Source organism: Atractosteus spatula, chromosome 1 (assembly GCF_055471065.1).
Source record: "Atractosteus spatula isolate fAtrSpa1 chromosome 1, fAtrSpa1.hap1, whole genome shotgun sequence".
Classification (NCBI taxonomy): domain Eukaryota; kingdom Metazoa; phylum Chordata; class Actinopteri; order Semionotiformes; family Lepisosteidae; genus Atractosteus; species Atractosteus spatula.
In genome coordinates this window covers 70,755,680-70,783,294 of record NC_142706.1, presented here as the reverse complement: position 1 = coordinate 70,783,294, position 27,615 = coordinate 70,755,680, and the positions used below count along the sequence as shown (strand labels likewise).

Sequence of the window (27,615 nt, the reverse complement as noted above, 5' to 3'; positions counted from 1 at the left end):
ACTGTACAGTGCAATATACTGTATAACAGAGGAGGCAAGAAGACAGTATTGTTGCAGTTGTTGCAACTGTTGGAAACTTCTTTTAATTTTTGTCAGAGAAAAAGTTAATCCCAGTTTTAGTTTATACATTTTTAAACTCAAAAGATACACATGAAAAGACAGTCACAGTCTACCAGTCTGTGCAGTTTAACTTGGTTTACATACTTTGGTACTCAGAACTATGACTCGTGATTTTTTTCACTCTACATTTACACTGTCTCCTGGATTTGTCTCATACTGTGCCTATGAAGCGAAAAGTAATTTGATTTTGCCTCAGATATACATGTACATAACTAATGCTTGTGGATTTTTTTCTTGCACCTCATTATTTGCAATCTGTGTGGCTTTTGGGGAGTTTTCCTGTTAGTAATGTACTTAATGAAGAAATCCCCACATTTCAGGCAGTAGAATGAACATGTCATTCTGTTTATCACACAGGGGTGGCTTATTGCAGCCAAGGCATTGTGATTTGCAAGTCATCCACTATTACTTTGGGTAATTAAACTACAATACCATTTACATTCTAATAATTTAGAGAACCTTAATAGCTTAAACATTGACTCTCAAGCTTCATTAAAATATCGTTCTCCATCATATTCAAATGGCAGAATAGATGACATTTTCTTTGTAAAAGCAATTCTTGGTGCACCCTTGAGTAAATTGAGCATTCATTCTTCAGAAGCTTAGGAAACAATATGCGTGTTCCATTTGTTACAAGATTAATGTTAGTATGACAAAATTAAATTATTGCAATAAATGTTTCATACTCATTAACAATATTTCAAAATGTTATAATGTATTATTCAAATGGTCCCTGCTGTTCTAGTGCATAACTGTCTGAATTCACATACTGCAAGTCAATGCCAATGCAGCAGAAAGTTTGAAACAATGAAATGCAATGATCCCCCTTGTGAAGTGTTTGCTTTTTCTCTGGAAAATAAAAGCCAATCTCCCCTCAAAAAAAGGAAAGGAAAGACTCACAAGTTTTACAGATCTCCCTTCTGATGGAAGGGAACAGGTAATGAGTGGTTAAGTCAATACAATAAAAATAATCCTGCATTGTAAGAATACCTTTTAGCTTTAAAAATTCAGCCTTTACTTTGCCTCTGATCCCCTGGCAGTCAGCTAGCTGCTGACCAGAGCAATTTGTTTTGGAGCCACAGCTGCTAACCTCCTCTCACTCTTATTACTCTCATGACCGAGTCAGATCTAGGCCAATACCAATCAGGAACAGTAATTCAGAACGCTACACCATTCTGCTATGCATCCCAGTTCCTCATGCAGATTATTTGTATTTGTTTCTAATTCGCTGTATAGTATTCTGTTATCCCCCACCAAACCCATGACACACACGCGTTTGCTTTTACTCTGTGTTGGGACTTCACATTAACTCCTATCCTGTTTTGTATTTATTGTTCTTGGCTAGAAGGAGCTGAAAGCTGGCCAGAAACAAATAGATGCCATTTGGTTTACGAAAAAAAAAGGGATTTCCATCCTCACATTATCTGTCTTTGTAGAGATATTTTCTCAAATTCCTTATCCAGGTTGAAATTACTGTTAATTCAGAAATCAGCTTTAGGTGGAACTTACTGTACTCGAGGACTTGAAAATTGATGCATCTTCCTCTCCAGCCAAATTTTCTGTAGTTCCCCTGCCAATCAGCGACCATCAAATATCCAAGGCTTCTCCTGAACGAGATCAGACTAGGCTTCAGCGATAGTTTACCTTCTCTTTCCCAACCCTCAAACATTTTCTCTTGCTTTGCAGGTGAGACCATGAGGGTGGCGTCCTCTGAGTTTGCTGATGACCCGTGCTCCTCTGTGAAGCGTGGCACCATGGTCCGAGCTGCCCGAGCCTTGCTGTCTGCTGTAACTCGTCTTCTGATCCTGGCTGACATGGCTGATGTCATGAGGCTGCTGGCTCACCTCAAGATTGTACGTTTTTTTGGGGGGGATCAGTTGTCTTTCATAGCAGGTTCCGTGCACAACTTAAGCCAAAGGATAGGGTACATTGTTTTGGTAAAAAACAAATAAAGAAGGGTAAAAGAGTTGTTCCGGAAATGCATTTCTGACCTTTGCTCTTTGTAAGAAAGATTGGGCTTTGTGATTCTCTTTATTTCAGTATCTGGGTTATTTATTCATTGAGGTTTCCAAGGTCAAAAATGTAGTTTTGACAATGGAAAAGGGCGCCGATTCCAACAATGACCAGAAACAAAGTTTTTTAATTTTTTAATTCAATCTCAAACTGTGTGATAAAACTTGTGGTACAAAACTTTTTTCAATGCACGAGAAACATTGATGATTTATATACAGTCATTGAAACGTGAACATTTTCGAGGGTAAGTAATTTAACTTCTCTGGTGGGGGGGATTTTTCAGAGTGCAGTTGAATACATGTTTTTTTTTCATTTCTTGAACAAAACTAGATACGATGATAGTGCTGAGACCAATTCAGCTCACCGTAGAGGTGCAGCCAATCAAGATGATCGAGGCATAATGCGCCGTACTGCAAAGAGCAAGCCATGTTACACCGCCCAGCAGCTTTTTCTTTTTTCAAATAATCTGATTCAGGACTGCATTACTTTGTAAAATGTCTAACATAATGTACAATTTTATTTTCATACAAATTATGTGTGTATTAACCTATTAGTACTTTACTCATCTAGCCATACTGTACAGTAACACTAACATAATTTTTCATTTATCTTTTAATACAGTACACAGAATTATTAGTATCTGTGTAAATGGCAATTAGATAACATCATTTTATTTTAGGTTTTGATTAAATATAACATATAACTTATAGCCTAATATATTATACATAGTGGCTTTAAAAACGAATTCTGTTTAAAAGCAAATACATGTATGTTAAAAAAGAGGACAGTAGTATTGAATGTTTCAAAATGTGTCAAAAATAACCACAACAAGGGACAATGTTAAAGATTTTGTTGCAGATGTTTTACGAAGAAAGCGGAATACTCTATGACTACCAGCTTAATAAATATACTATGTTTAAATTAATATCTAAATATAATTTTAATGACATTCAGAAACTTATTTTTATTTTCAGCTATGAAACATTCCTTTAGTTACTATGTATGATTGAGTATTAATATTCTATATAAGTTGATTAAATTAAGATATTTTCACTAACATCTAAAACAGGACAAGAGTCAGGTTAATTTTCATTGCCATTGTATCAGATATATAGAGAAAGTTATCCTCTAAAATGTGCATTACAGACAGGTTCAGGAATATTTTGGGGCTTTTGTGAATTTTCTGTAAAAAAGTTAATCCCTTATCACAGTCCAGTCCAGTGCAAGGTGTGCTGTTTCTGCCTCTCATTTTTTGTTCTTACACTGATGTGTTTTTTGCATGTTCTTTACCATTTGATCTGCAAAAACTCATGTGTGTCTGAATATCGCATTCTTCACTTCCCTGTGTTTCTTTTTTGTGTCTGTCATTTTGGTTATTCAGCTGGTAACCATTTTCTGTTGTGTGGTCTGTATAACAAGGTGGAGTTTTCTCACTAGCATTCAGCTCCCCTTAGCTGGTGCCCAAATTATCATTTAAAGGAGGAGCTGCCCTCTGGTGGCACCTGGTTTTATAGTTTTAAGCTAGAAGAAATGCACAAGTCATTTCAAATAAATACATTGCACCACACTTTAAACTGATGATTTTTCACTTATCATTCAGCCTTTGGAGATTATTATGCTGTATCATTACTTTCTAACAGTTCACAACATAATGTAGCCAATAAAGTGCAGATCACCATTGATTCATTAATTAAAAATTAAATGTGATTTAATGTTTTAGAAACATTATACAAGCATCAGCATCAAGCTCTATTTTTCTGTTCTAGAAATTGCAGAGATAGAAAAAAGAAAACTATAATCTGTATCATAAAAAGAATTTTAGGTCTTGCACTGTTAGTTTTTTTATTAAGACACTGAAGGTTCTTTCTAGCATGCTAATCTGTGCTTAAAGCGATTAAAGTTGTGTTTTCTTAAAGCCTGAATATCTGGATGTGATAGCATTAGACCCAATGATGTGTAAAGCAACATATTTCACATTTAAATCTAGCCATGCATTTCAACCCTAGTAAAGATTTATTGAGGTGAATGTTTGTCAGATGGTATGACAATTTGTTTCTATTTCACTTTTGGATATTGTAATACTAATTTTTCACATTATTACTTGCTTTAGTCTTAATACCAGGAAAGCAAGTTGAACCCTCTCCCTTCAGGCACTTATGATAAATCTTAAATTCATAACTTTGCATTTTAACAATCTCTGTATATTTGTAATCAAAGGAAACAACCCGAGGTTAGTTTCTCATGGACTGGTAATTGGATATGTGGGGCTGTTTACTGGTACTTTGAGTTTCTCATAGCTAGCCCCATTAACTGTAGAGGGAATACATTGATGCAGTGCGGCTTTAGGAAGAAGATGATTTTCTTTTTTCTGAGGGAGATGAGAAAAGAAAAAAAATCACAAGGGCAACACATTGAAATATGCGAAATCTATAGTGTGCACAGTTAGCATTCACAAAAACCTTAGAAAGACATCACTGGTCTGTGGCTGTTCTCACTTGCACAGATAAAAAATCTTCATCAATACAGTACCAACCTCATGAAGAGCTTACAGTACTTCTTTTTTATAGACCTTTGCAGGTGTAAAAAAATAACCTGTTTTCATAGTGGTAAAATTAATTGTTTTGGTATTGAAGCCACTCCAAATCCTAAGGCAAAAGAAATGAAATCTCAGATAAGTTTTCAGTTTAAACAGTAAACTGTAAAATTGAAAACATTACAAATTTAGCATAAGATACTGTACCACCAGCTATATAAATATATTATATTTGGAAGCGTAAATTAATATTGTTATTAATTTCTTACGTTACACGATTCCATTTTAATATTCCATATTATGTGGATTTTAAACAATACAAATATTCATAGAAAAGTATATAAACTTAATATAGTCAAAACAAGCATGTCAACAAGTTTCCAAAATAGTAATAGTAAATGATTTCAAGACTTTGATGCATAAAATGTTTATGAAGAAGGTGGAATATTATGTACAGTATTTGTTTATTTTTAGCTACCACTATCAGCCATATACAGTATGTACAATATATTATATTCCTAAATTAATATTGCTTATGACTTTCAGAGACGTTATGCTTCTGTTATTTTTATGCTTAGCGGCTACAACAGAGTGCCTAGAGTTTGGGCTTCTCACACCATGCAACCCCCCCAAAACCTCGCATGTGCATCAGCCCGGTGCGTGCTCATGTGGGGTTACAGCTGTTAGACTGAGCGGGCCATCAAGAACAGGACTGAGTTGTCATCAGGGATCATTTCCAACAAGAGCTCTTCCAAGGCTCCACCTTCTTCTTCAAACCTCGTGTGCTGATCACTTGTTTCAGTACAGGACCTTAATCTTCAATGCCCATGGCGATTTTCCAAAGTTTAAAAACTTGACCAACACTTAGATTTACCAATAGTGAATCCCAACACACTGCCACCAGGTGTGGTAGATCTTTGCCTTTGGTGGGATGTGGTAGATCCTCTATACGATAGCGTGGCAAGGGGTCTCCACATACAGTACACTGTAACTATATCTCCCTGGATAGCAGTGGCAATGAGCTCTCTCAGTCGATTCCAGTTGGCCAGGTACGCTCATTACCCATCTTCTTATTTACCGGTGTCCCGACCCAGAAAACGACCAAGGCTGCTACCAGTTTTATCCCTTTTTACGCTCCCTCTGGTTAGTGATATTTAACCAAAACCATTATCTCTTGAATCGTCTTTCTTCTTTTTAAATGCTTACTGTCTTCTTAAACTGTGAGGGTCTTGTGAAAAAGACCCCCTCACTGTCCTAGTAACTTTTTATAAGTGACCAGGTTCAGCCAATGTAGTGGTTTCCTTGTGAGAATCCTAGGAATGTAATTTTCCTAAATGAAATGACCTCGCCCCTGGGAATTCACCCGTTTTAAATCCCCGCTTTGCTACAGTACATAGCATCTGAATCTGAAAGCTGAATTATTGAGAGATGACTTCTTGGCTTAATTGATACACTTCTAAATACAAAGTGATACAAAGCAACAAAAATAAACGTGGTCTCTCTCGGGTTCTAACTAAAATGTGTTCTTTCTATAAACACCAGGATAGCAGAGCAGTTTGCAGCATCAAATTGCAAATAAAATAGTAAAGCTGCCATAAAGGGTGGCTACTTAACTCTCAAACTCCTGTATTACTAGTGTTCCCAGCTGCTGTGTTACAGTACAGTCTTGTACTGTATACAGCAAACCCCGTGTGAAAATGAAAATGTTCCAGTTCAATTGAGTAAACAATTGTCCATCCCAGGTGAATTATTTTACAATTGAACCGAGTCTTGTGTCTCTGAAACTAGTTTGGCATCCCCTAGTGGTATCTGCCACACATCACATAAGGAACATTTGACCAATTTATCAGCTTACTTGTTATACCAATGAGCTTTCTATAATTGTGGTCAAATTTAATTAATATTGTTTCATCATGTATTTTATAGTGACCTACGGTCTCCAAAACAACATAATCCTGAACAGTGTTTCTTTTGTATGCTCAGTATATCATATATACACAGTATGTATAGTCTCTGATTTCTGTATCTTAATAAGAGTTAAATCCAACTTTTATTATTTGTTGTAAGTTAATTTAAGTTATCTAACACTAAGAGCAAATGGCTGTTCAAACTGTTTACTACTCAGGGTAATGTCAGATTGAATGAGATGTGAATTATGAATGAGATATTTCATTTATGATGAGATTCCTGAACAAGGGAATGGTTTTTAGTTCTATAAATATCTGGGCAAGTGTTTTAGTCAAGAATTAAAACACGGCAATATGTAGTAGGGATGAGATCTGACAATGTTGTGTTTTAATTGGACAGGTGGAAGAAGCTCTTGAGGCTGTGAAAAATGCCACCAACGAGCAGGACCTGGCCAACCGCTTCAAGGAGTTTGGAAAGGAAATGGTCAAACTTAATTACGTAGCAGCCAGAAGGCAGCAGGTGAGAAAGATCTGTAACTCTGTGTGCCATAGGTGTAAAACAAAATGCATAAAGTATGACTATCGCAGTCTATTAATTTAGGAAATTCTTAAACATGACGTGGCAAATAGAGGTATAGTGAAATTGCACACTATTACACCAGTAATTACACTAGTAATTAGCATGATAATGATTGTGCTAAGGATCAGATATGTACAATTATGTTTTATTTAATAATACATTATAGAAGTACATTCATAATTGACTCCAGGTTTAATTGGAAAAATAAACAGCAAATAGAAAGTGGATAGCATTCCTGCCTCTCAGCTCTGGGACCCTGGGTTTAATTCTGGACTGGAATGGAATTGGTGTTTTCTCCTTGTGTTTGTGTGGGTTTCCTCCCACAGTCCAAAAATATACGGGTAGGTTAATTGGTTACTAGTAAAATAAGCTCAAGGAGTGCATGTGTGCGTGTGTGTGTGTGTATTTGTGTTGGTACAGTACAGTATGTGTGTGTGCCCTGCTGATGGACTGGCACCCCATCCAGGGTATAACCTACCTTGTACCCGTTGTTTGCCTGATTGGCCTTGGCTGCCACAAGACCCTGTATTGGAAGAAGTTGTTAGAAAATGGATGGATACAGTAGGCTATAGAAAATAGAAGTCACCTATTTAATGTACTGTACATATTACATTGCAATTATAATAGATTTATAAATTACCTATTATATCTTTGTCTTTTAACTGTCCTGTACAATTAATTCAACTCTCCAAAAAGATTAAAAGTGCTTTATTGGAAGACTGTAGGATTTGTGAGTCAGTCATCCAAATACTGTCATGATAGCTTTATGTATGCAGAATTAATTTGAAAAGCACTGTGCCTCCACTTAATTACCTTCTCCCTCTGAAACACGATCACTTGAATTGCCTGCTAAAGCCAATTCTTTTATTTTATCTGCAATAAATGTCATGTATTTACATATTTATATTATTATTTGATAAATAATGGGTTTATTTAAAAAAAAATCTATTTAAGATCATTTCTTTATTTAATCCATAAAATAGTCAGCGGCTCTATCTACAGTACATAATCATGATTTATTTTTTTCTTTTACTTCACCCAAGCACTTAACAGACCTCTTGGTTTCTAGGAATAATCGTTTTTCTCCCCCCCCCTCCCCTCCAGGAGTTGAAGGATCCCCACTGCAGGGATGAGATGGCAGCAGCTCGAGGTGCCCTTAAGAAAAATGCAACCATGCTGTACACAGCATCACAGGCCTTCCTGCGCCACCCTGACGTCGCCGCCACCCGGGCAAACCGAGACTACGTTTTCAAGCAGGTGCAGGAGGCCATCGCCGGCATCTCCAGCGCCGCCCAGGCCACCTCCCCCACGGACGAAAAGCATGGGCACACTGGCATCGGAGAGCTGGCGGCCGCTCTGAACGAGTTTGACGTAAGTGTTAATGGCCCGTTTGCTCCCTTCCGCTCCTCGCTGGTGCCCTCACTTGCACTGTCTGTTACAGTTTGGCACTTTGAAGTGCCAGGGCCGGCAGGGGCAGGGTGATTCTCCTCTCACTAGCGTACTTCAAAGCGGAGAAGAAAATACCAGGGAGAGAGGGAGGCAGAGCAATTAAAAAAACAAAAACAGGAGCCCGGAAGCTGATCATTCACCTTCATCACCCTCAGCAAAAAGTTGCTAATTGGAGAAATGCTCTCACACTTTCAGCGGTTTTCATCTTTTAAGTGCGAGAGCATACTTTTTCTAAAATGCAAAGAAAAAAAGCTGCTTGAACCAAGCTTATTTTCCCTAAAACTGCGTGGATTATCCAGCTGACGTTTCGAAACCCAGCTGAGTGAATTATCTTCTATAAAACGCTATAGTAAGACATTAGATGCGTACATAGTTATATACGATAAATTGGCTCCTGGCTCTGAACACTTTAGACCTGCTGGGATGGCTGCTGTTTTCCCCAAAGTGCAGTTAACTAATAAAAATAGACACAGAAGCTGCTGCCTCTAAAATATTAAAATAAAAATCTTTTGTCGTTGAATACCCTGAAGATTGATGCCACAGTCCTGCGGGGGATTGCCTGTTTCATCTAGAGATCAATGGATCCTATAGACAGCAATAAACCCCCACCTTCTAAAGCACCGTATCATGCTGTGACATCTGAGAGCTCTCTGCAGATATAATGTGCTGACTGACTATATGATACTCATGAGGTAAAGGGAGTGAGAGAGAGAGAGGATGGAAAAGTGGAAGTAACAAAGGATGTGTTGAGATTCTGGGGATGAGGTTGGTGATAATGGCTGCCATGAGTCAAGAAAACTGAAGGTACTGTACATCTGGGTATTTAGCATACTGTATATTGCATTATATCTCAGGGGAACAGTTTGACAGATTCATGACAATTCATATAGTCCCAGACCTTACATGGAACTACAGTGAAAGTGGAAATAAAGCCGTTCATTTAAAGGCTTAATCACATCATATAGCAGCAATAACCAAGTTTCGCTTGACACCTATGTGGGTGAATGACAGCGTTTTCAATATTGTCACTATTGACTATTGTGACAGGGAAATGAAACCCAATAAAAAAAAGAAAGAATTTGCACTAACTGATGGAGGAAGAGGACTATAATGTTGGCTGGCCTTTTACTTGTTAAAAAATATGTTTTATTATACTGTATATCAGTATGTTTAATAATGAGGAGAGTAAGCTCCTTTGAAGTGAAGCGAGCCAGCAAAATATTACAGAAGCCACAGTTGCTTACAGTTCACTATAAAAATTTTTTTTTTAACTCTGTATGCGCAGTTCGCAAATTGCAGCACAGAAGCCCTCCCTTAAAAAAGCTGGAGCAATATGTATTTATAGAGATGGTGGTTATACCAAATTGATACCTTGAACTGGACTTTGAGATTATTTTTAAAGAAAATTTTAAAATAAACATAAACTTGAATATATACGTCAAATTGTGAATTGAGAAGTTTTACAAATATGTATTCTATACATGTGTTGTTACTAAGTTGATGGTTCAAAGAAACCATGCACAGATTTTCAATAGTTTATGTAATGCAGCATCAGTTAAGATACATAGGAAAATGGTGACATCTAGTGGTCAAGGTAGATACTGTAGTTTGTTATTTTTTCAGATTACTGTATTTAACTCTTACAGAACACTGGAATATCTAATATTTACCTTTTTGTTAATAATATAGCACTACACTAAAGGTTTGTTTAAGGATATTTGGCTTTCTTAAAATGTTTTCTAAGTTAACATTTAATTAGATTTCCTTGGGTTTTATATCTAGTGTGTTTTGCAACAGTGAATCATGTTTTTTTTTACTAAACCAATTCAACAACATTATAAACATATTAACTGTGATAAATTGCACTTCATACTACAGTATTACATTTTCTTTGATATGCACTGTGTTTTGCAAAAATGTTCCCTTTTGTAATTTGTAATTTTTCTGAATTACAAATGATGTGTACGAATTTTTACATGAAGATTTGTATTCAAAACACCAGTGCTCATACTCAGCACATCTAGTGGTGAAAGAGATTAAAATCCCTAAAATACTGTATATCACAACATTATGTACCCAGTTTGCTGTGACAAGCCTAAATTAGTTTAAGGAATACATTCCTATTTTGGCAAGTCACACAGTGAATTTACTGGCCTTTTCCTGTGTGCAGTAATGTTGTTTCAAATGATTCCATAATAAATATACCTGTCTCTGTAAGGCCCCTCAATCAGATAGAGAATTTTGTGCAAAGATTCAACCATGAAGGCTAAGGAACTTTCAAAAAGAACCCAGGGATGCAGTTGTATAAAGGCATTGACCAAGAAAAGGGTATACAAACTTTTCCAAAACACTGAATATCCCTCTGAGCACTGTGAAGTCAAGCATTAAGAAGTGGAAGGTGTATAAGGAGCAAGGAATCTGGTTAAGGATGCCACTCTATGAGCAACAGCAGCTTTAAGAAAGCTGCAGAGAATTGTGGCTGAAATGGAAGAAAATGTCTATGAACCATAGCTGGTCTGTGTGGTTTTTAAATGGAATCCATTTAAATAATACAGTACTGCAAACCTGTGGAACAAAATGTTTTGTGGTTTAGTGCAAAAACTGCAGTGCATCACCCATTCAGCACCATTCCTACTGTCAAGATTGGTGGTGGCACCATTACTGACACTCAGCACTGGGAAGCTTTGTCATGATTGAGATGGAAATGGATGCAGCAAAGTGCAGTCAAACCTGTGAGGGAAACCTGCTTCAGTGTGGTAAAGATCCAAAACTGGGACACAAAGTTTCAGTAAGACAGTGGCCAAAAGCATAAGGCGAAAGCTACACTGGAAGTGGCTTAAAAAGAAGAAAGTGAATGTCCTCAAGTCGAAGGCCCAGTCAAAGTCCTAACCTGAATTGAATAGAACATCTGTGGCAAGACTTGAAAATTGCCCAGAAAGTCTGACCCAAAATGACTTGCGGCTGTAGCTGTTGCTAAAGTTGGCTCTACCAAGTTATGAGTTGAAGAGTGACAATTTATTCAATTAAACTATTTTATTTTAATTAATTTTCTGTGCCATTCTCACTCACATTTAACTTTTATATCCATAAAAGTGTTTCATTTAAGAATTCATATTTTGATTAAAATGTTCAGTGCGTACGTCATTTTGTAATTCAACAAAAGGGATTTTGTTGGGATATTTTTGAAAGCACTGTATTTGCATGTTTTATGAACATGTATTTACTGTACTAAAGAAAATGAATAGAAAGCTATACAAAGAACAGCATCCAGACTGATGTGATTTATTCTGTCAAATGTAAATGAGGTTTGTCTCTTATCCACTTATAGCAAATCTAATAAACATATTAACGCTTTTGGTACAATCTCATTTGAGAAATCACTGTGCATGTATTTATTATTTTCTTTTTTTTATAGAATCAGGCCAGTTTGCATTTCAAAAACATTAGAGAGTGCTGTTACTATATGTGTGCCTGTGGTGCTTATCATCTGGTTCATTGCCTATTTCATCATTGTACCAGCATGGAAGTTATCAGATATTAGCCTCAGTATCATCTAACCTAGTTGTGTGTAAGTACATATAATAACAGTCATACCATTTTCAAGGCTGTTTGATTTCAGTATGTAAGAAACTGTTTAAACAAGGAAACCCTCTTCTCCCAAGCCACTTGTATTGATAGTGCAAGTCTATTGATAAAGCCTTCTGATGATCAAACTGTCTAAAGAAGGACTCCTTATTCCTTATTCTTCAGGGCTGCAGTCTGGCAAGTTTTCTAGGATTGCTCAAATCATTACCTGAGTTAGAACCACAGATATTTTTAAACAGGTTCCTTGAGGTAAACAATTACTTTTGTAATTAAAAATTTGTTAGGAATGGAAACCAGAAGGACTCCTGATATAATGAGAATAAACAAAGCTGAGAGCTTACTACCATGAGAACTGTGATTATCCTGCAAACCACTCCATTCATTAACTAAAACTAGGATACAAGAGGAATGACAGTTATGAAAGAAAATCAAATGTATTTCTAGCAGCAAAGTGATTGAAGTAATCGAATGGCTTTAACATGTCACACAAGAGTAGTGTTACGCCAAATCTTAAACTTCGCAAAAATGTAGAAGTGGCTTAGAAACTGTCAGGAGTTTTTATTAAGTGTCTTGTGAAAAAAAAAGCTTCAGTTATGATTAGTAAATATCAGCCATCTAGCTGCTAGGATCTTGGACTTTTTGGTCAGGAGTCACTGGTTTTGGCTTTGTTTGTGGAGAGAAAGGAGGATTGTTTGAAGCCTGTTAACTTGTTTTGTTATAGTGGGTATTTAAATGCAAGCCGTTTTGCTTAGTACAAATCTTTGAAGCTGCCAGGTCTTTAAAAAGATATTCAGCAAAGGGATTTATTTAATAGTTATTTAATTGGAATGCTTTTCTTCATTTCTAATTTAGTTACAGATTAGTTCAGAAAGATGCTGGAAGTAAATTTAAAACTGAGCACAGGACCTCCCTTTTGAATTTCATAAAGCAGTTATTTTTCTTAGGTGGCTTTGAAACTCTGTCTTCTTACTAGAGCCCTTAGCTTGTAACAACATTAATGTGTTTAGATTTAGAAAAAAAAGTTATGCCTTTTTTCCACATTTCTCAGAGCCTGGACTCAAGTGGAAGTTTGTTGCTGTACTGTATGTGGTGTGGGAATATCTGACTTCTTCCTTTATGTCCAATATTTGACCTCAGTGCCCTAGCATGGTGTAGGAGACTGCTGGGAGGTGTTGGAGTATCAGAAGACAGAAGTTTCTACTCTGAGCATTCAAGCTCATTCACTCTGTGAACAGGGCCCCAGGGTTAGAGAAAATGAGCACAGTCTTTGATGATAGTGCCTGTCTGAGTCACCTGCGGATTCACATAGAGGATTTGTGGATCTTCTTCCTTCCTTCTTAGTCTGTTTCTGTTGTGATTGGTTTCTTCACTCTGTTCCTTATTGGTGCTGCGCTTTAACGCTTTTACTGTGTTGCAATGTGGATTATTATTAGTTATTATTCTATTAGTTAGGATTATTATTAGCTATGAGTTATTATTCAATTTACTGCACACAGTATACTGTTGCTATGATTGTAATGAATCAATGAAAAAGATATGTGGATTATTATTAGTCATTATTCTATTAGGATTATTATTAGCTATTAGTTATTATTCAGTTTATTGCACACTGTGTATTGTTGCTATGATTGTAGTGAACCAATGAAAAAGATACCATCAATTTATCAATTGACAAAGGAGTAGATAGATGGAAAACATTATTTTAGCATCCGGTATACTATAGATAAATGTACTTCTAATACAACATTGATATAATATATTGTTATATATTGTTTAAGTGTATAATTTGTACATAAAAGTAATTTATTCAGGGCTGTACATTTCTAGTCAGTTACAGTATAGTTTTCAACTAAATGAGCTAATTAAAGTCAAGGATGGTCCAGAGCAAGACAGTAAAGAGTTTCAAAATGATTCTTAATTGGCTGAAAAGCGATGCAGCCAGTCCAAAAGTGTGGAAAGGTTCTCTGTTCTTGGCTCACATTAAAAACCTTACACTTTCATACTCCAACGGTTAAAAGCACTTTTCTGCACATAGAGCTCAAGTGACAGAACCGTTAAATGCATGGCACCCAGCCCTCCTCTTCACTCTCAGAAAGTGAATAATGAGTGGTCCAGCCTAGTTTAAGACCTTTTAGTAGCTCCGCATGTGTGAAGTGAAATTTCGTTGACAGCTTACTGGAACTGAACTACAAAAGGATTGGGGGAGAGGGTCGCTGTTTTTGGAAGGAAAGGACTCCTGTTTAGAAGTTTGGGTTTGTTTAATTTTGTGTGTTTTAAACACATTTGGAAATTCTTTTCTCATTTCATTTGCAGTTCTTTTTGTAGTTATCTGTTGGTTCCCTAATTACTGTAAGTGCACATTTTGTTTAAGTCAAAGCTTATGTTTTTCATAGATTTGGGGTTTTTGTGACCTTACCAGGAATATGTGAATATCTGATAATGGACAGGCATTTTTGCCTATATCAATCTATCTGAGATCTTTCTTTTACTAATATTAACTTCAATTTATTGCTTGACACATTGTGTCCTAGACAGAACACATGGTAAAAGTGTTATCATAAAACTGCAAATTCAGATTCAATTTATTTCATGTGTCTGAGTATCACAAACTGGGTTAGTACAGTCTAATATCATTAGCACTTGGTAATGGTTTTGTTTGGCCATGTGCTTGCTGAAAATGTGCAAGATATTTTTATTATTTATGTTGGAATTTTCTGGGGATTTAATTTTTAACTAAGATCTATGTGTGTGTCTCCTGTCTAAGAATCTGCATGTTTATATATATATATTCACTAGTTAACTTAATCATCAGTATTAAAGTTTTAGGAGGACAAAAATGCTGGCATCATTTTTAGTTTCATGTGCATCGCTGATTCACAGTTATCATTCTGACTTTCACAGTCATAAATACCTAGCACTGGCTGGGAATTTAATGATCGGGGTGTTATGAATGATATCAGGTGCTATTTTTCACATTGCAGTTGTCATTAAAGTGTTTTCCGTTTTTATGAGACTCAGCAGAGCAAAGAAGACTCAGCAGTATTTTTCCTGTGGAGTGTGAAAGTACTGCTGTCAGAATCTGTTTCCTTTACCATACAATAAGAATGAGCAGACTGAAGGTGTAAATTTAGTCATTAACCAGTTCTTCATGAAATTTTTTAATGCATTCTAGAGATAGCTCAGTGGCAAGTGTTGCATTAAAGCAGTGGCAGTTTTTCACCTTTAAATTCTTCTTTTTCTGACTTGATCTGGTGTAACTTTACATGACATAGACCACACATAAAACAGACACAATACAGTAGTGCACTCCTTTAAGTAAAATAAGGTAAGACTTGTGTTATACAGTATAGTCAAGTAAACAGTTTATAGCACCTTCTGATTTGGTATACAGTAGCTGTACTTGTGTGAGACAATGTTTCTATTAATGTATCTATATTTTTAAGGAGATGACATTTCAAGGATGAAACATTCTGTTCAGGTATGCAGAGCTGAAGAACAGACAGTATTATGCTTATCTCCAGTCTCTGTAGTCATTTGTTCTCTCCTGTAGCATACAAAAGCAGTCAGGCTAAAGACAGGGTTCACCCAACTGAAGAGTAAGAATCAATGGAAAGGCCAACACTGGTAAGATCATGTCTGAAAACTAAAATGAAACAGTTTAGCCCACACCTGGAATCTTGTCCGGCTCTGGTTATGTAGTTGTTTTGTGTTCTTTTGTACATTTGCATATACTGTACAGTATGTACTGTATGTAGGGCAGCATGGAGGTTTAGTGGTTAGCATTGCTGTCTCGCAGCGTTGGGGCTTTGGGTTCAATTCCAGACCTGGGGTGCTATCTGTGTGGAGTTTGTATGCTCTCCCTGTGTTCACTTTTGTTTCCATTGGTTGGCTCTAGTTTCCTTCCACAGTCCAAAGACATACTGTACTGGTACGTAAAGAGGGTTCGGGAAATACTGGCTTTGGAGTGAGTATGTGTGTGTTTTTCATGGACTGGCATCCCCTCCAGTCTATATCTGCATACGTCTAGCAATGTGCATTCCAGGCTTGCGTGCTAAAGAAGACTTAATCTGTACCCTTATAGCAATTGTGTTTATTTATCAGGTCCCAGGCACCTTTACTACACAAACTATTGGAATTTCTGGGACAATCTTTTTACGGTACTAGAATATGGACACATTTCTATGGTTAAACTAGTTGCTTGGAGAACTGAGCATCATATTATTGAATTTCCCCATTCCTCTTCAGAAATACAAGCCGTGTGTACTATAAATTGTATCTGCCTGCACTTGGAATCAATATAAATGATTTCTCCAGCAATGATCAATCCTAAAGGTAATGTGGCTTGATAGCTGTGTTACTACTTACTACTACTAGTTTATTGGAATTCAGACGTTAAGCAAGGCCGAGCCTGGTGAGTAGTCTAAATGTCCTCCAAACAACACGGACAATGTGCTATAGAGGCTGCTGTCTTTCAGATAAGTCGTGACGACTTGCTCATTACATATACCATTTTACTTTAAATGTTTGCAGAAAGTCTGAAATTTAAAAAAACAAAGGTGATCATAAATTCAATTATTTGTTGACCATTTTGTTTTCCAATTTTAAGATCAGGTAAAGTACATTATCCTTAGGGATAATAGGAATTTTAACCCCAGCACTGTGACTAAATTAAACTCTGGGCTTGCTTAATCTGGTTCCATTGGGTTTTTTCCTGAAGTCAAATGGTGAAGTAAATTTTCGCTTCTCCACCTAATTGGTAAAGGGAGGCCAATGGCACATGATTGCTGCATGTTACTCAGATGCTCACTGCACTACATACTGTAGGCGGTTGAAATGGCTTCCTTTTCTGTGGTTCTGGGTTCTATGGGATAAAAAAAAAATCTTCGTAGAAATTAAACCAATTGATAGATCTGTTGTCATCACATGAATATATCAAGGTACTATAAAAAGAAACAAAACGTTCTCCATTAACAGCCATTGTAGCAGGCAGATTTCAAGGAATTTTAAGATTTTGAAGATTTGTGACATACAGTACATAATTATGTGTAGTTATTCTTTTCAACTAAAAGCAGACATTTTAGCTTATTTCTATAGAAGCATAGAGGACGGACTTCACTCTAAGTAACTTTAAATGAAAAGGAACTGAGCAGATTATTGCTAAAGCACAGCACACTCATTTAAAAAAAATATATAAGAACAGACAATCCTTGATTAGCTGAAAAAACAGATTATAATGGCCTGATGTTTAATATCGCATGAAAAAAAGTACACTAAGTAATTCTAGCTTTGCATCTGCAGTTTTTCTGGTAATATTTACTGTTCCTCCTGTGTTTTCCTTTTTTAATCACTTGCTGATTGCAGCAAACTTGAAGCAAAATATCAGCCTTTTGATATTTACTAACTGGCTAGGTCATTTTGTTTTCAAACGAAATACTTTCATGTTAGTGGCTTTGCCTGTTATTACCAATGAGCATATCCACAGAGAGGCATTCAGAATCTCTTTCATTGCATTACTAATACTCTCCGCTGGCTGGGCAGTGTCATTTATAATAATAGAATAAAAATAAAATTACTGTAATGATGTTTGTCTACTGTTTTTTATCAAAACTGGAGTTTTCTCAACTGAGGTAACTAAAAAACAAAATAAAACCACACATTATCTTATCCTAAAAATATTTTAAGGCATACTGTATAATGTTATCACATAATTACAGCATACTGGATTATAAACCTTCTAGGCTAGGTCTAGTACTGTATGTCTTTTTTTTTTCTTCAGTTCAGTACATCTTTCAACATAACACAAAGAAGAAAGACCCTTGTTGCAGTACAAAGGTTGCTCTTTAAATGTCATGTCTTCCCAAAAGCTTTCTTCTCAATTGCTATTTTTTTTAAATTACATATGACAAGGAAATATCAGAATTTACCTAAGACTTGTCCCAAAAGGGGGTTCTTGCCTTTTTACAGAGTTTAAATAATATGAAGCAGAGTACACTGAGCTTAATCCTGGCAATTGGAATCCTTTGCCTCTAGTAAGAGATTTAAAGATTATGAGCTGCTGAAGAGAATTTAGAACTGAGATTTGAAATCCAGGCTGTGAGTATGGATGTAATATTTTCATTGTAATCAGTGTTTAAGTTGGGCCATAGTTCTATGAATATTTAATGAGCATGGATATGGCATTGTTTGTCAAGATTATGGGAACTGTTTAAGTGGATTTAGAAACTCCCATCATTGTTTTCAAAGAAAAAAAAAGTTAGGGATCAAAAAAACGGTCTAGGATATAAAGTACAACAGCAAAAATGGAAATCATTCTCATGACTTATCCTACATCCTTATATTATAACACGTCTTGATCGTAAACTGTATTGAACTGTGTTTATCATCCTCTAGTTCCTGAGCTATTTTTGCAGAATCCTTGGGGCTGGCCGTCTGGGAAGGGGTGGCTTCAGAGGCAAAGTGGGAGTCAGTTTTATTCCTGGAGGGCGAGGCTTGAGAACCAGGGTCAATTATTGATATTAGGGAGTGGGGGGAAGTGTTCTGTTGCTTGAGGGGCAGGTTTTCCTTCTGTTCTGATGGCAAAAATCAAACCGCTGATCACAAAATAGTAATGGCACTTTATATGGCTATCTTTAATCATCCCAAAGGCCTTTATAATATATAAAAAAAACACATTATACAACACAGACTTGAAAAGCCAAGGAAACAAAGCAAATACAGACGACATTTCTTGGTTTATTGACGAATTTCGTTTGTCCTTTATTTGATTTTCTCCACTACATGAACCCTTAACCAAAACTGAGAATGGAAATTACAGCAGAAACTACTCTACCTACAGTACTGTACATTGCATCATCATTTTTAAGGACTTTTGCATATAAACCCTTGCTCCTTTCCTCCTTATTGACATTGTTGCAGAGAGCTTCCTGCCTTCAATATCCTGCAGGCCTCTTGACATTAATCAAGATAAATTTCATCTCTAGGTGACAATAAATTTGACATCCTTAACACTTTAATTCCTTTTAATAGCCCAGGCCAGATACGATTATTTTAGACCCCTGTAGTTTGCTTCCTGGAGCTGCACCAGTGATTTTGCATATTCCTTTTAAAAATATAAGGCATTGAGTGTGAGTGACTGTTCTGTAATCCGCTTAATGTAAATTAGATTTTTTAAATTATTATACCAGGCTCTATGGGAATTTGTGGAACTTGAGGAGGTATGTCTTCCTTTAAAAAAAATGTATGTCCATGAACAACACCTCTATACAGTATATGTAGATGTATAGCGAGAATGTTTTTTTGGTTCAAAACACACAATAATTCTAAATGACACAAGGGCTTTCGATTACTTCCAATGGTGGGTGCCTTGGAAACCAGACATACATTCTTCATGTATATATTATATATATTCTTAAGTACAACTATGAGCCAGACATTAATAAGCTTGTATTTAAAAAATATAATTGTTTGGTTAAGGAATTAAGGTCTCTGAATAAAACTTTGTCTTTAATGTGTAACATTGTGGAGTGACTTTGGTATTTTTACTTTATTAAGACGCTATTTTGGCAATACCCGCTTACAGGTGAGTACTATTTTGATGTATTGACAAGTGTCAGCTTGAACTGTATCCTTCATTTAACAATGTAAAAAAAATAGTATTATGGAATGGTCTGCAGATGTTCAAAATCTAACTTGTATCTTGTTTCTTGAAGTTTCAAATCTAGCCTGTAGGGCATATATATTACTTATTGTATAGTTACTGCAGGTATTTAAACATTTACAGTAGTTTTTATTAGTATGACAGAACAGCTGTGTTATTGTGTACCAGAAAAAAAAAATCGACTTCAGATAACATCTCTGCATGCCAGATGCAAACGATTGAATATATTTCATGTGTCACTTGTATATCACATATCAAAATGTTTGCAAATAGCGAGTTGCCGTCCTCAGCAAGCTTGATTGCAGAGAATGCAAATACATGAAGTGCAATAGCCATCTTGAGCCAGGTGGGGGCACTGTTAGATTACTGATGTCATCAGCTTTTCCCTTTACAGTGTGCTGTCAAACTACTCTATAGAAACAGAGCAGTTATTTTTATAGGCCACTTAAACTGGTCTTATAGCTTGCCCCGCAGACTGTAGGAGGTCTTTTTGTAAACATCCATTTTCTCTTGTGGCTGTTTAAATAAACAGTAAAGATAAAAAATAAAACATCTTGTAAGACAGTGGAAATGTTTTAAATGGCAAGATGTATAATGAGTTGGAATTCAGGAAAGCAGCAAACTATGTGCCAGATTAATTCAGATCGATCTGTCAGTTGCTATCAAGAATTGTGTATTTGCTTTACCTGCCTAGTGCCTAGTCGTTTGTCCTGAAACACAAAATATATCTGCTTTGTTTTTTGTCAGCTTCATTCAACAACAACAATGTAAAGCATTCTGGTTCCTTCCAAGCAGGACGGTGGCTCTAGCATGCAGTGCAGTACCTGGCAAAAGGCTCAGAAGTTAATACCGGAAGATTTTGGATTTAGGTGGACATGGCTGTTGAATAGTAAAAATGAGTTCAAACTAAGCCCTCTGTGGGCAGCAGGGCAGAAAGATGTCTGAAACAAGACAGACTTAGTCACTAGTGAGTGTCAGTTCTATTCTTAAATAAGTCATGGCGTTTGAGCAGCATTATAGAGCAAAGCTGTTTACGCATGTGGAATGTTACTAAATCTTTTGATCATACTAGTTTGCATTTTTTGTTTTACAGGATGAATAACAGAACAGATACAGTATGTGGTTGATAGTGTTGAAGGTGATAGAGTTAAAGGTATGTGATATGTGATAAAGTGATAAAGCACCGTAAGATATAATAATAATAAAAAAGCCTCCTAAATGAACCTGAAATCAGTTGCATCCTGCATTTATGAACTCCGAACAAAAACCACATGACACATGAGCCCCTCACACCTACGGTTGTGTACCGTTGGACTAGGGAATATGTTGCATTGCCAGAATTATGCAAACAATACAATATCCATAAAGAGGCAGTGTCACAAGTTCAGTGAGATTGTTTCAAAAACGGTACATCAGACATACAGTATTTAGGATATGTGGATAGTCAATGGAAAGCCAATTTAAACCACTTAAATTTTGTAGCATTTCATATGGTCCACCTCTTTATGAGCACTGACTGCACACAGTGAGAGCTCTTTCCATGGAAACCGAGGTTGACTTGATTCTGTTTTTCACTGGCTTTGCTATTCAGCTTGCAGCTATATCAGAAAAATGATTCTGCAGTGTTAGGTTTATAACATTTCCCTTTTAAAATAATATCTGGAAGCTGGGCATAGAATAACATACTGTAGTTGTCCTTGCATTTATTATTGCATAAATTGTACATACAGTACATAAACAGTGTGCCAAAGGCCAGCAGCATAACACGTTTGACGCATTGAAATGCTTTTAAAAAAGCAGTACACGCTATGTTATTTTAACATATCAAGTGTCAGAGGTTTCTGTGGATAAATGCAGCCAAATCGCTAAGGTTGCTTCTTGCTCAAAGTGTTGAAAAGCACTAAATTGAGCCTCAACAGGCATATTTGTAACAGAAAGTAGAAGTGGGGCACACTGGAATATTGATGGGAGGCTAAAATTCCGTTACTTCAGGCACAAAGTGTAATCACTGCATTTGTAAAGCATTGTATCTGTGCTGTTAAATGTTTGTTGAGAAGAGGAAAAAAAGAGAAACTGGAGAGTGGCATGGCTGCTTTTCCCTTCTTCCAGGTGGTTTCTGTTGTAATCTTTTTCTTGACTGGAACATGAAAACGTATTTCAGTGTTGAGGTAGTCTGGTATTAAGCTGTAACTGTGTGTAATGGCAGGAAATGGGGCTCCTCTGTCCATTTTCCTTGTTCCTTCTATTTCTAGTCTTTACTCCCTTTGTTTCCTCTGGAGTTATTATGACTCATGTCCACTGTGCATTTGTCTGCACTGCACATACTGTAGACTATGTCTATGAAATCACATTTAACAACTGGAAACCCTGTTTAACTGTGTAGTAAAGCCAAGGCAGTGTTTTTTGAAGATCATATACCCTTTTTACTTAAGGGTGAATGTACTGTAGATCTATTCTTGTATTTCAGAATCTTGTAATCTATATTTAATGTAATTGGATAAAGACACACACTTCATATCTGTGAAAGCTAACAGCCTACTAGTCACCCAAGTTGCTTGAATAGCCCTTGCAGTCCTGCTAATCTTGTCATTCAAACAGCCTAGCTGGAGTGAAATTAAATGAATCTATTATCGGATATAATTCCTATATTCAAGCAGCAGAGATTTAAAAATGCATTTTGAGGGAAGATGAATCGACTTCTTCTGCCTTAACCTTTTTAAGCTATTACATTCTAACACTTACTGTATGGAAAGGCATCAGGACCTTATAAAGGCATTTGAAAGTGTGCTCTTTCTCCTTGATTGGATTATCATAATTATTCCACAGTGCCTTACCTGTAGGAGGGGACCCACGTCATCTACTACTGAAGTACTGTAGCATCTACCTGGGCGCCGCGCAGTAGCCTCTGTGCACAGCAGCTCAGCTAGAGAAGTGAGAAATTGTTCTTTCAATTGAATTTAGGGAGAATTTCAGGAAGGCAAGATTATACCAAACCAAAGCAGAAGTTATACAGGACGCTTCGGAAGAGTGTCAAAGGATCTTTAATGACCAAGTTGTTAGCATCTTGATTTAATGTCTCATCCGAAGGATGAGTCCAGAGGGAAGGTGCACCCACATAAGAATTCCAGCCATCCTGGCCACAAACTGTTCTCTCCCCTGAGCTCTGGCAAGTGGTACTGCACTATTAAAGCATAGACCACTAGGTTGAAGAACAAATTCTACCCTACTGCAGTGCACATCATTAACAGTTAACTGTGCAATGCCTTAGAGCTAAATGCACATTTGCACTATGCACTTTTTGCATGGTCTACCCCATTTTTTTCCACTGCTACATGTTTGGAGTCGTCTGTTGTGCTGCGTCTTCTGCTGTACTGTACTGTGTATGTCTTGAGAGATCGACGATGAAGAAATCCTATATGCATGTATATATGGCAATAAACTCTACTCTCTGCCACTTAAAAAAAATATGTTTTTCTCAGATTTCGAAAAGATCAAGCTGATCTTTCATTCTTACAGTCAGACTTCCTAGAGTGTGGGGAAAAAAAAAACAAAGAACTGCCCCCATCATGTCTTAATCTACACAAAAATTCAAAAACTGGAAGCTTAATCTGAAAACTGATCATTTCATATAAATGTACATAACAAATAGTGGAAATTTCTATAAATGTCTGCAAGCTGCCCCTAGGCAAGTTTAATAGCATGTGACTGCTGTGCTAGAGTTCAGTTTGGGTCTCTATGCCAGCTTCACTTATTAATGAGTTGTTAATGTTAATTAATGTACTTAATGGGTACTTAAGAGTTTTGTACTTGAACTGGCTGCTGTAATCCATTGTCAGTTTTGAAACAAGGTGACTTTCCAATTATATTTGACCTGATCAACCCTGCGATGTTTATTTAGGAATTATTTTGTATTATTATTGTTTGTAGTAATGACAAGTACATTAGAGCATAATGTAAAACTCAACCTGGTGGTTTATCACATAGTACTGTATTGTTCAGAATTTGCAATAAAAATATTTTGAAGGCATTTACACAATCTGTCAGAGTTCTCTTGTCACCTTTTACAAAGCAGTATCCTGTACTGAATTATAGTTTTAACAATTAAACTGCAATTAATCACAAAACACTGAAAATAATGTTAAAATACTATATCATTAACAGAAATGTGTTATAATTTTAAAGGGTTTTTTTCCATCTGATGACTCACAAGGTGTTAACTATTAATGTTGAATGTGCCAGAACACCACAGATGTTTGAGTTAATTGAAACTGTGTAAAAAATTCAAAATCATTTTTTGAGCTAAACATTTTGGAACAGTCTTCAAAGTAGATCACAGTTTATTTTTTTATTGTTGATTAGGTTCTTGCTCTTCCTCTTGTTCTTCTTGTTCTTCTTCTTCTTATTCTTTATTATTATGTGTTTTGCTGGAGAAAACTTTAAGTAAAAGGTTTAGTAAACCATCTGTTTGTTGTCAACCTGGCATTTCCGCAATACTTCCAGTAAGCTACTGTATGAAAAGTGCCTACTAGATTTATTGGTATGCCCGATGAAATGGAAACAATTTCATGTGAAAGATTTTGGAACTGGAGTGTAGGTCCTGCTGAAAAGTTGCAAAAAAAGTTCATAATGTGATCTTAATTGCATTGCACAGAACAAAGCCGTATCTGTTCATGATTCTCCCTGTCTTAACAAGGGCTCTTGACAAGTCCATGGTGGCAACATACTGTACTGTACACTTGTATCCTTTTTTCCCTGGCAGGACTGCCACTGTACTGGCAGACTTATATATCTCAATAAAAGGTACTATAGTGGAAAGCGGTAGGTTCAGATCTTTGAGGATTCTTTCATAGTTGTGCCCCAAAGCCCCTACATGTTAAAGTTAATGACAATGTTTTGAGAGCTCTTGGACATTAACCATAAAGTTGCTACTAAATGTCTACCATGTGTTACCTCTTTTTACATCCTAGGGAAACACGAAACTTTTGGGGGCCTTTGCTTAGTTCCATCTATATGGCGAATTATATTGCAGTTTTGTTTTTATTGAATTTCATTTAAAGGAATACCCCAGAGCTGTTAATAAATGTGACTGTTGTGTATTCTGTAATTCAATTATTTATGGTAAATATGACACAGGTTGTGGGTGGCATGGTGGCACAGTGTTTGGCCGTGTGTTATCGGTGTGGAGTTTGTCTGTTCTCCGTGTGTTCATGTGGGGCTCACCTGGGTGCACTGGTTTCCTTCCACAGTCCAAAGTATTGCTGGGTTAACAGGCCTTGGTGTGAGTTCGTGTGTAGTTTTGTCTGTGTGCCTGCACTGAGATGGACTGGTGTCCATACAGGCTGTATCCTGTCTTGCACCTGTTTCTTGTTGGGACAAGCTTCTGCTCCCCCTCGACCCTAAATTGGATGACACGGTTAGAAAATGGATTGATGCATGTATGACTTTGGTTGTACACTGCTATTGTAATTACAGTATAATATTTTTAGAATTATTTTAAGCAACTCACACTATAATTATAAAAGACATATTATAAAAGCCTTAACTCTTTCTGTTATGGAATGGTTTTTGTTCCTGTTTCATAGGGGCTATGATTACATCTGTAGGGCACCTGTCCAGCAGTTTGGAAATTGTAACAATGTAACTACTATAAATCTTTCATTTTATATGTGGTCTAAATTTCATGCATCTGTTCATAAGGAAATGTGATTATACATATCAACAACATATTTAGTATTGTATCATGTATCATACAAGACATTTATGGATTTCAAGAGCAGCTTGAGGCAGCCCTTATTATTTTTTTATGGTTTAGATATGTTCTGAGCAAATCTGCAGCAGACAGAAAGTAAGCAAAGTCATTCTGCCTCACCCACTCACTGAATCCTGCTTTGTTTTCTTCTAAAGTTTCATAAAGCAAGCCTCATGTGGATTTTGCTCAGTTCTGTTTCAAAGTCTTAACTCACAATGAATTACTGATGAACGGTGAATAGTGATGGTGAAACAGTCGTATTAGACCTTTTTTTTTCTTTTCAGTCAGAATAAAATAAAAAGGCAAATGCTCACGTCTTTTGCCTCTTCTATTGCCTGCTGTTGCCTTTACGTATGATGTTATACTGTATATGTTTAAGTACTTTAATATTAAATCTGCTGATGATTTGGGTTTTTAAGCTGAAAGATGTTTCAAGAAAAACATACTGTAGGGGGACTATATATAAAACACCTCAGGCACCGAAATTTCTGTTGCGACCTATGAGGATTTAACTGTCAGTTTATCTCTTAGTAATTATTGCCTTGCAGTTAATACTATTCATCAGATGGAAGCGATTGCATTTCTTGAATATGGAGAACAACAGGCAACATAATATTGCTGTAAAGCTGAATTCTGCTTGTAGAACTTTAACAGCCGTAATAATGAAAAAAAAAACATATTAATTTATATCTATGTGAGGGAAAACCCAAAGGTTCCTACAGTAGATGTGGTTTTGGCAGTGAAGTAGCATTTCAAGAGATGGTGGTTGAAGTTGACCCAATGGCGATTTTCTACAGGATTGCAGAAAGGATTGTAGGATTGTAAGTGTAAATGGCCATGTGCATAAGTAAAAATCTTACTAGGAGACGTAACCATAACAGCAACACAAACAACATATTTGTAGTATTTTTCTTATAATTTTTATTTTTATGTACATTTTTTGTTAATGCAAGCAGAAATTGTGCAGGTACAATACTGTAAAAAGAACAACAATAAATGAACAGAATAGCAATGGGTCAGTTACAAAAATGTTACATGCTACCTGCAAATGAGTCTTAGATTTAGTGTTCTAACACTAGACTCAATTAGCGCACTAGTTAGTTCCAATCTTAACAGTTCTTTTTTTCCAGATAGGCCACAGGTATGTACTATCTTCTGAACTGAGTGATCACAGATGCCCAGGAATTTTCCTGATATACAGTAGCAGTCTAAATTAAACCAATAAACACTTTAGACTTAATCACACAGTTACTGTACTAATTACAATGAAGTGTACAGTGCCTGTGCCATATAGTTAAACTTCTGAGGCATTACAATGGATAAAATATATATCACACTGAAAATATCCCAAAATTTACTAGTCTAAATTTTAATGGCAGTACACAAAATCTGAAATAAATCTTCAATAGCGATCTTAAACTGGAATTGTGAAGTGAGTGGATGCAAATTGACACTATCTTGTTAATAGTTAAAGTTGCTATTTGACAGAATGACAGGTTAAAATAATTTTTGCATCTTAATTTTAAAAACGGGTACTATTATTCTGTGTTATATGTCAATTTTAAAACCAGCGTCTTGAGCGTGTCTTACTTCTCACTGGTTTAATAAAGGATTTTTAAAAATTTTATTTTACACCTACAGTACAGTACACTGCAATTGTATGTGCTGGTTTCTCTTTCACCCCCTCTTTCCCTCATTTCCAGTGTAAAACAGCCCTTTGACCTCTGGTATGCGTATATTTTCTAAGGTGTCTATACAGTATGTATCTCCATCAAGCACATTATAGGGGATTTGTTTTATGGGATTTTCTTTGGACAGGCAGTACTGTATATCCTGCCCAGTGGTGTCATGTCAATGACTTCTTCAATGAAGGGTTGTGAATGGGGAACAATGGGTTGTATAGCTGACTTGATTTTTCTTTCTAAGCTTAGCCTTTTCAACAAATCTTTCAAAGCTGTCTCTCTTCCAGGTTGCCTTTCAGGGAATGTAACGTTAAATTGTGTTACAATCTGGTTAGACATG

At 36.3% G+C, this 27,615-nt stretch overlaps 1 protein-coding gene across 1 annotated transcript in view; it reads left to right on the top strand.

The window, feature by feature from the left end:
• The window catches only part of ctnna2 (catenin alpha 2), a 549,783-nt gene that overhangs the window by 129,988 nt on the left and 392,180 nt on the right, over nucleotides 1-27,615 (top strand). The window contains exons 4-6 of the mRNA XM_088930486.1: nucleotides 1,807-1,973; nucleotides 6,974-7,093; nucleotides 8,258-8,524. Coding sequence (XP_088786612.1) covers nucleotides 1,807-1,973; nucleotides 6,974-7,093; nucleotides 8,258-8,524 — 554 coding nt within the window. The remainder of the gene's footprint in view (nucleotides 1-1,806; nucleotides 1,974-6,973; nucleotides 7,094-8,257; nucleotides 8,525-27,615) is intronic.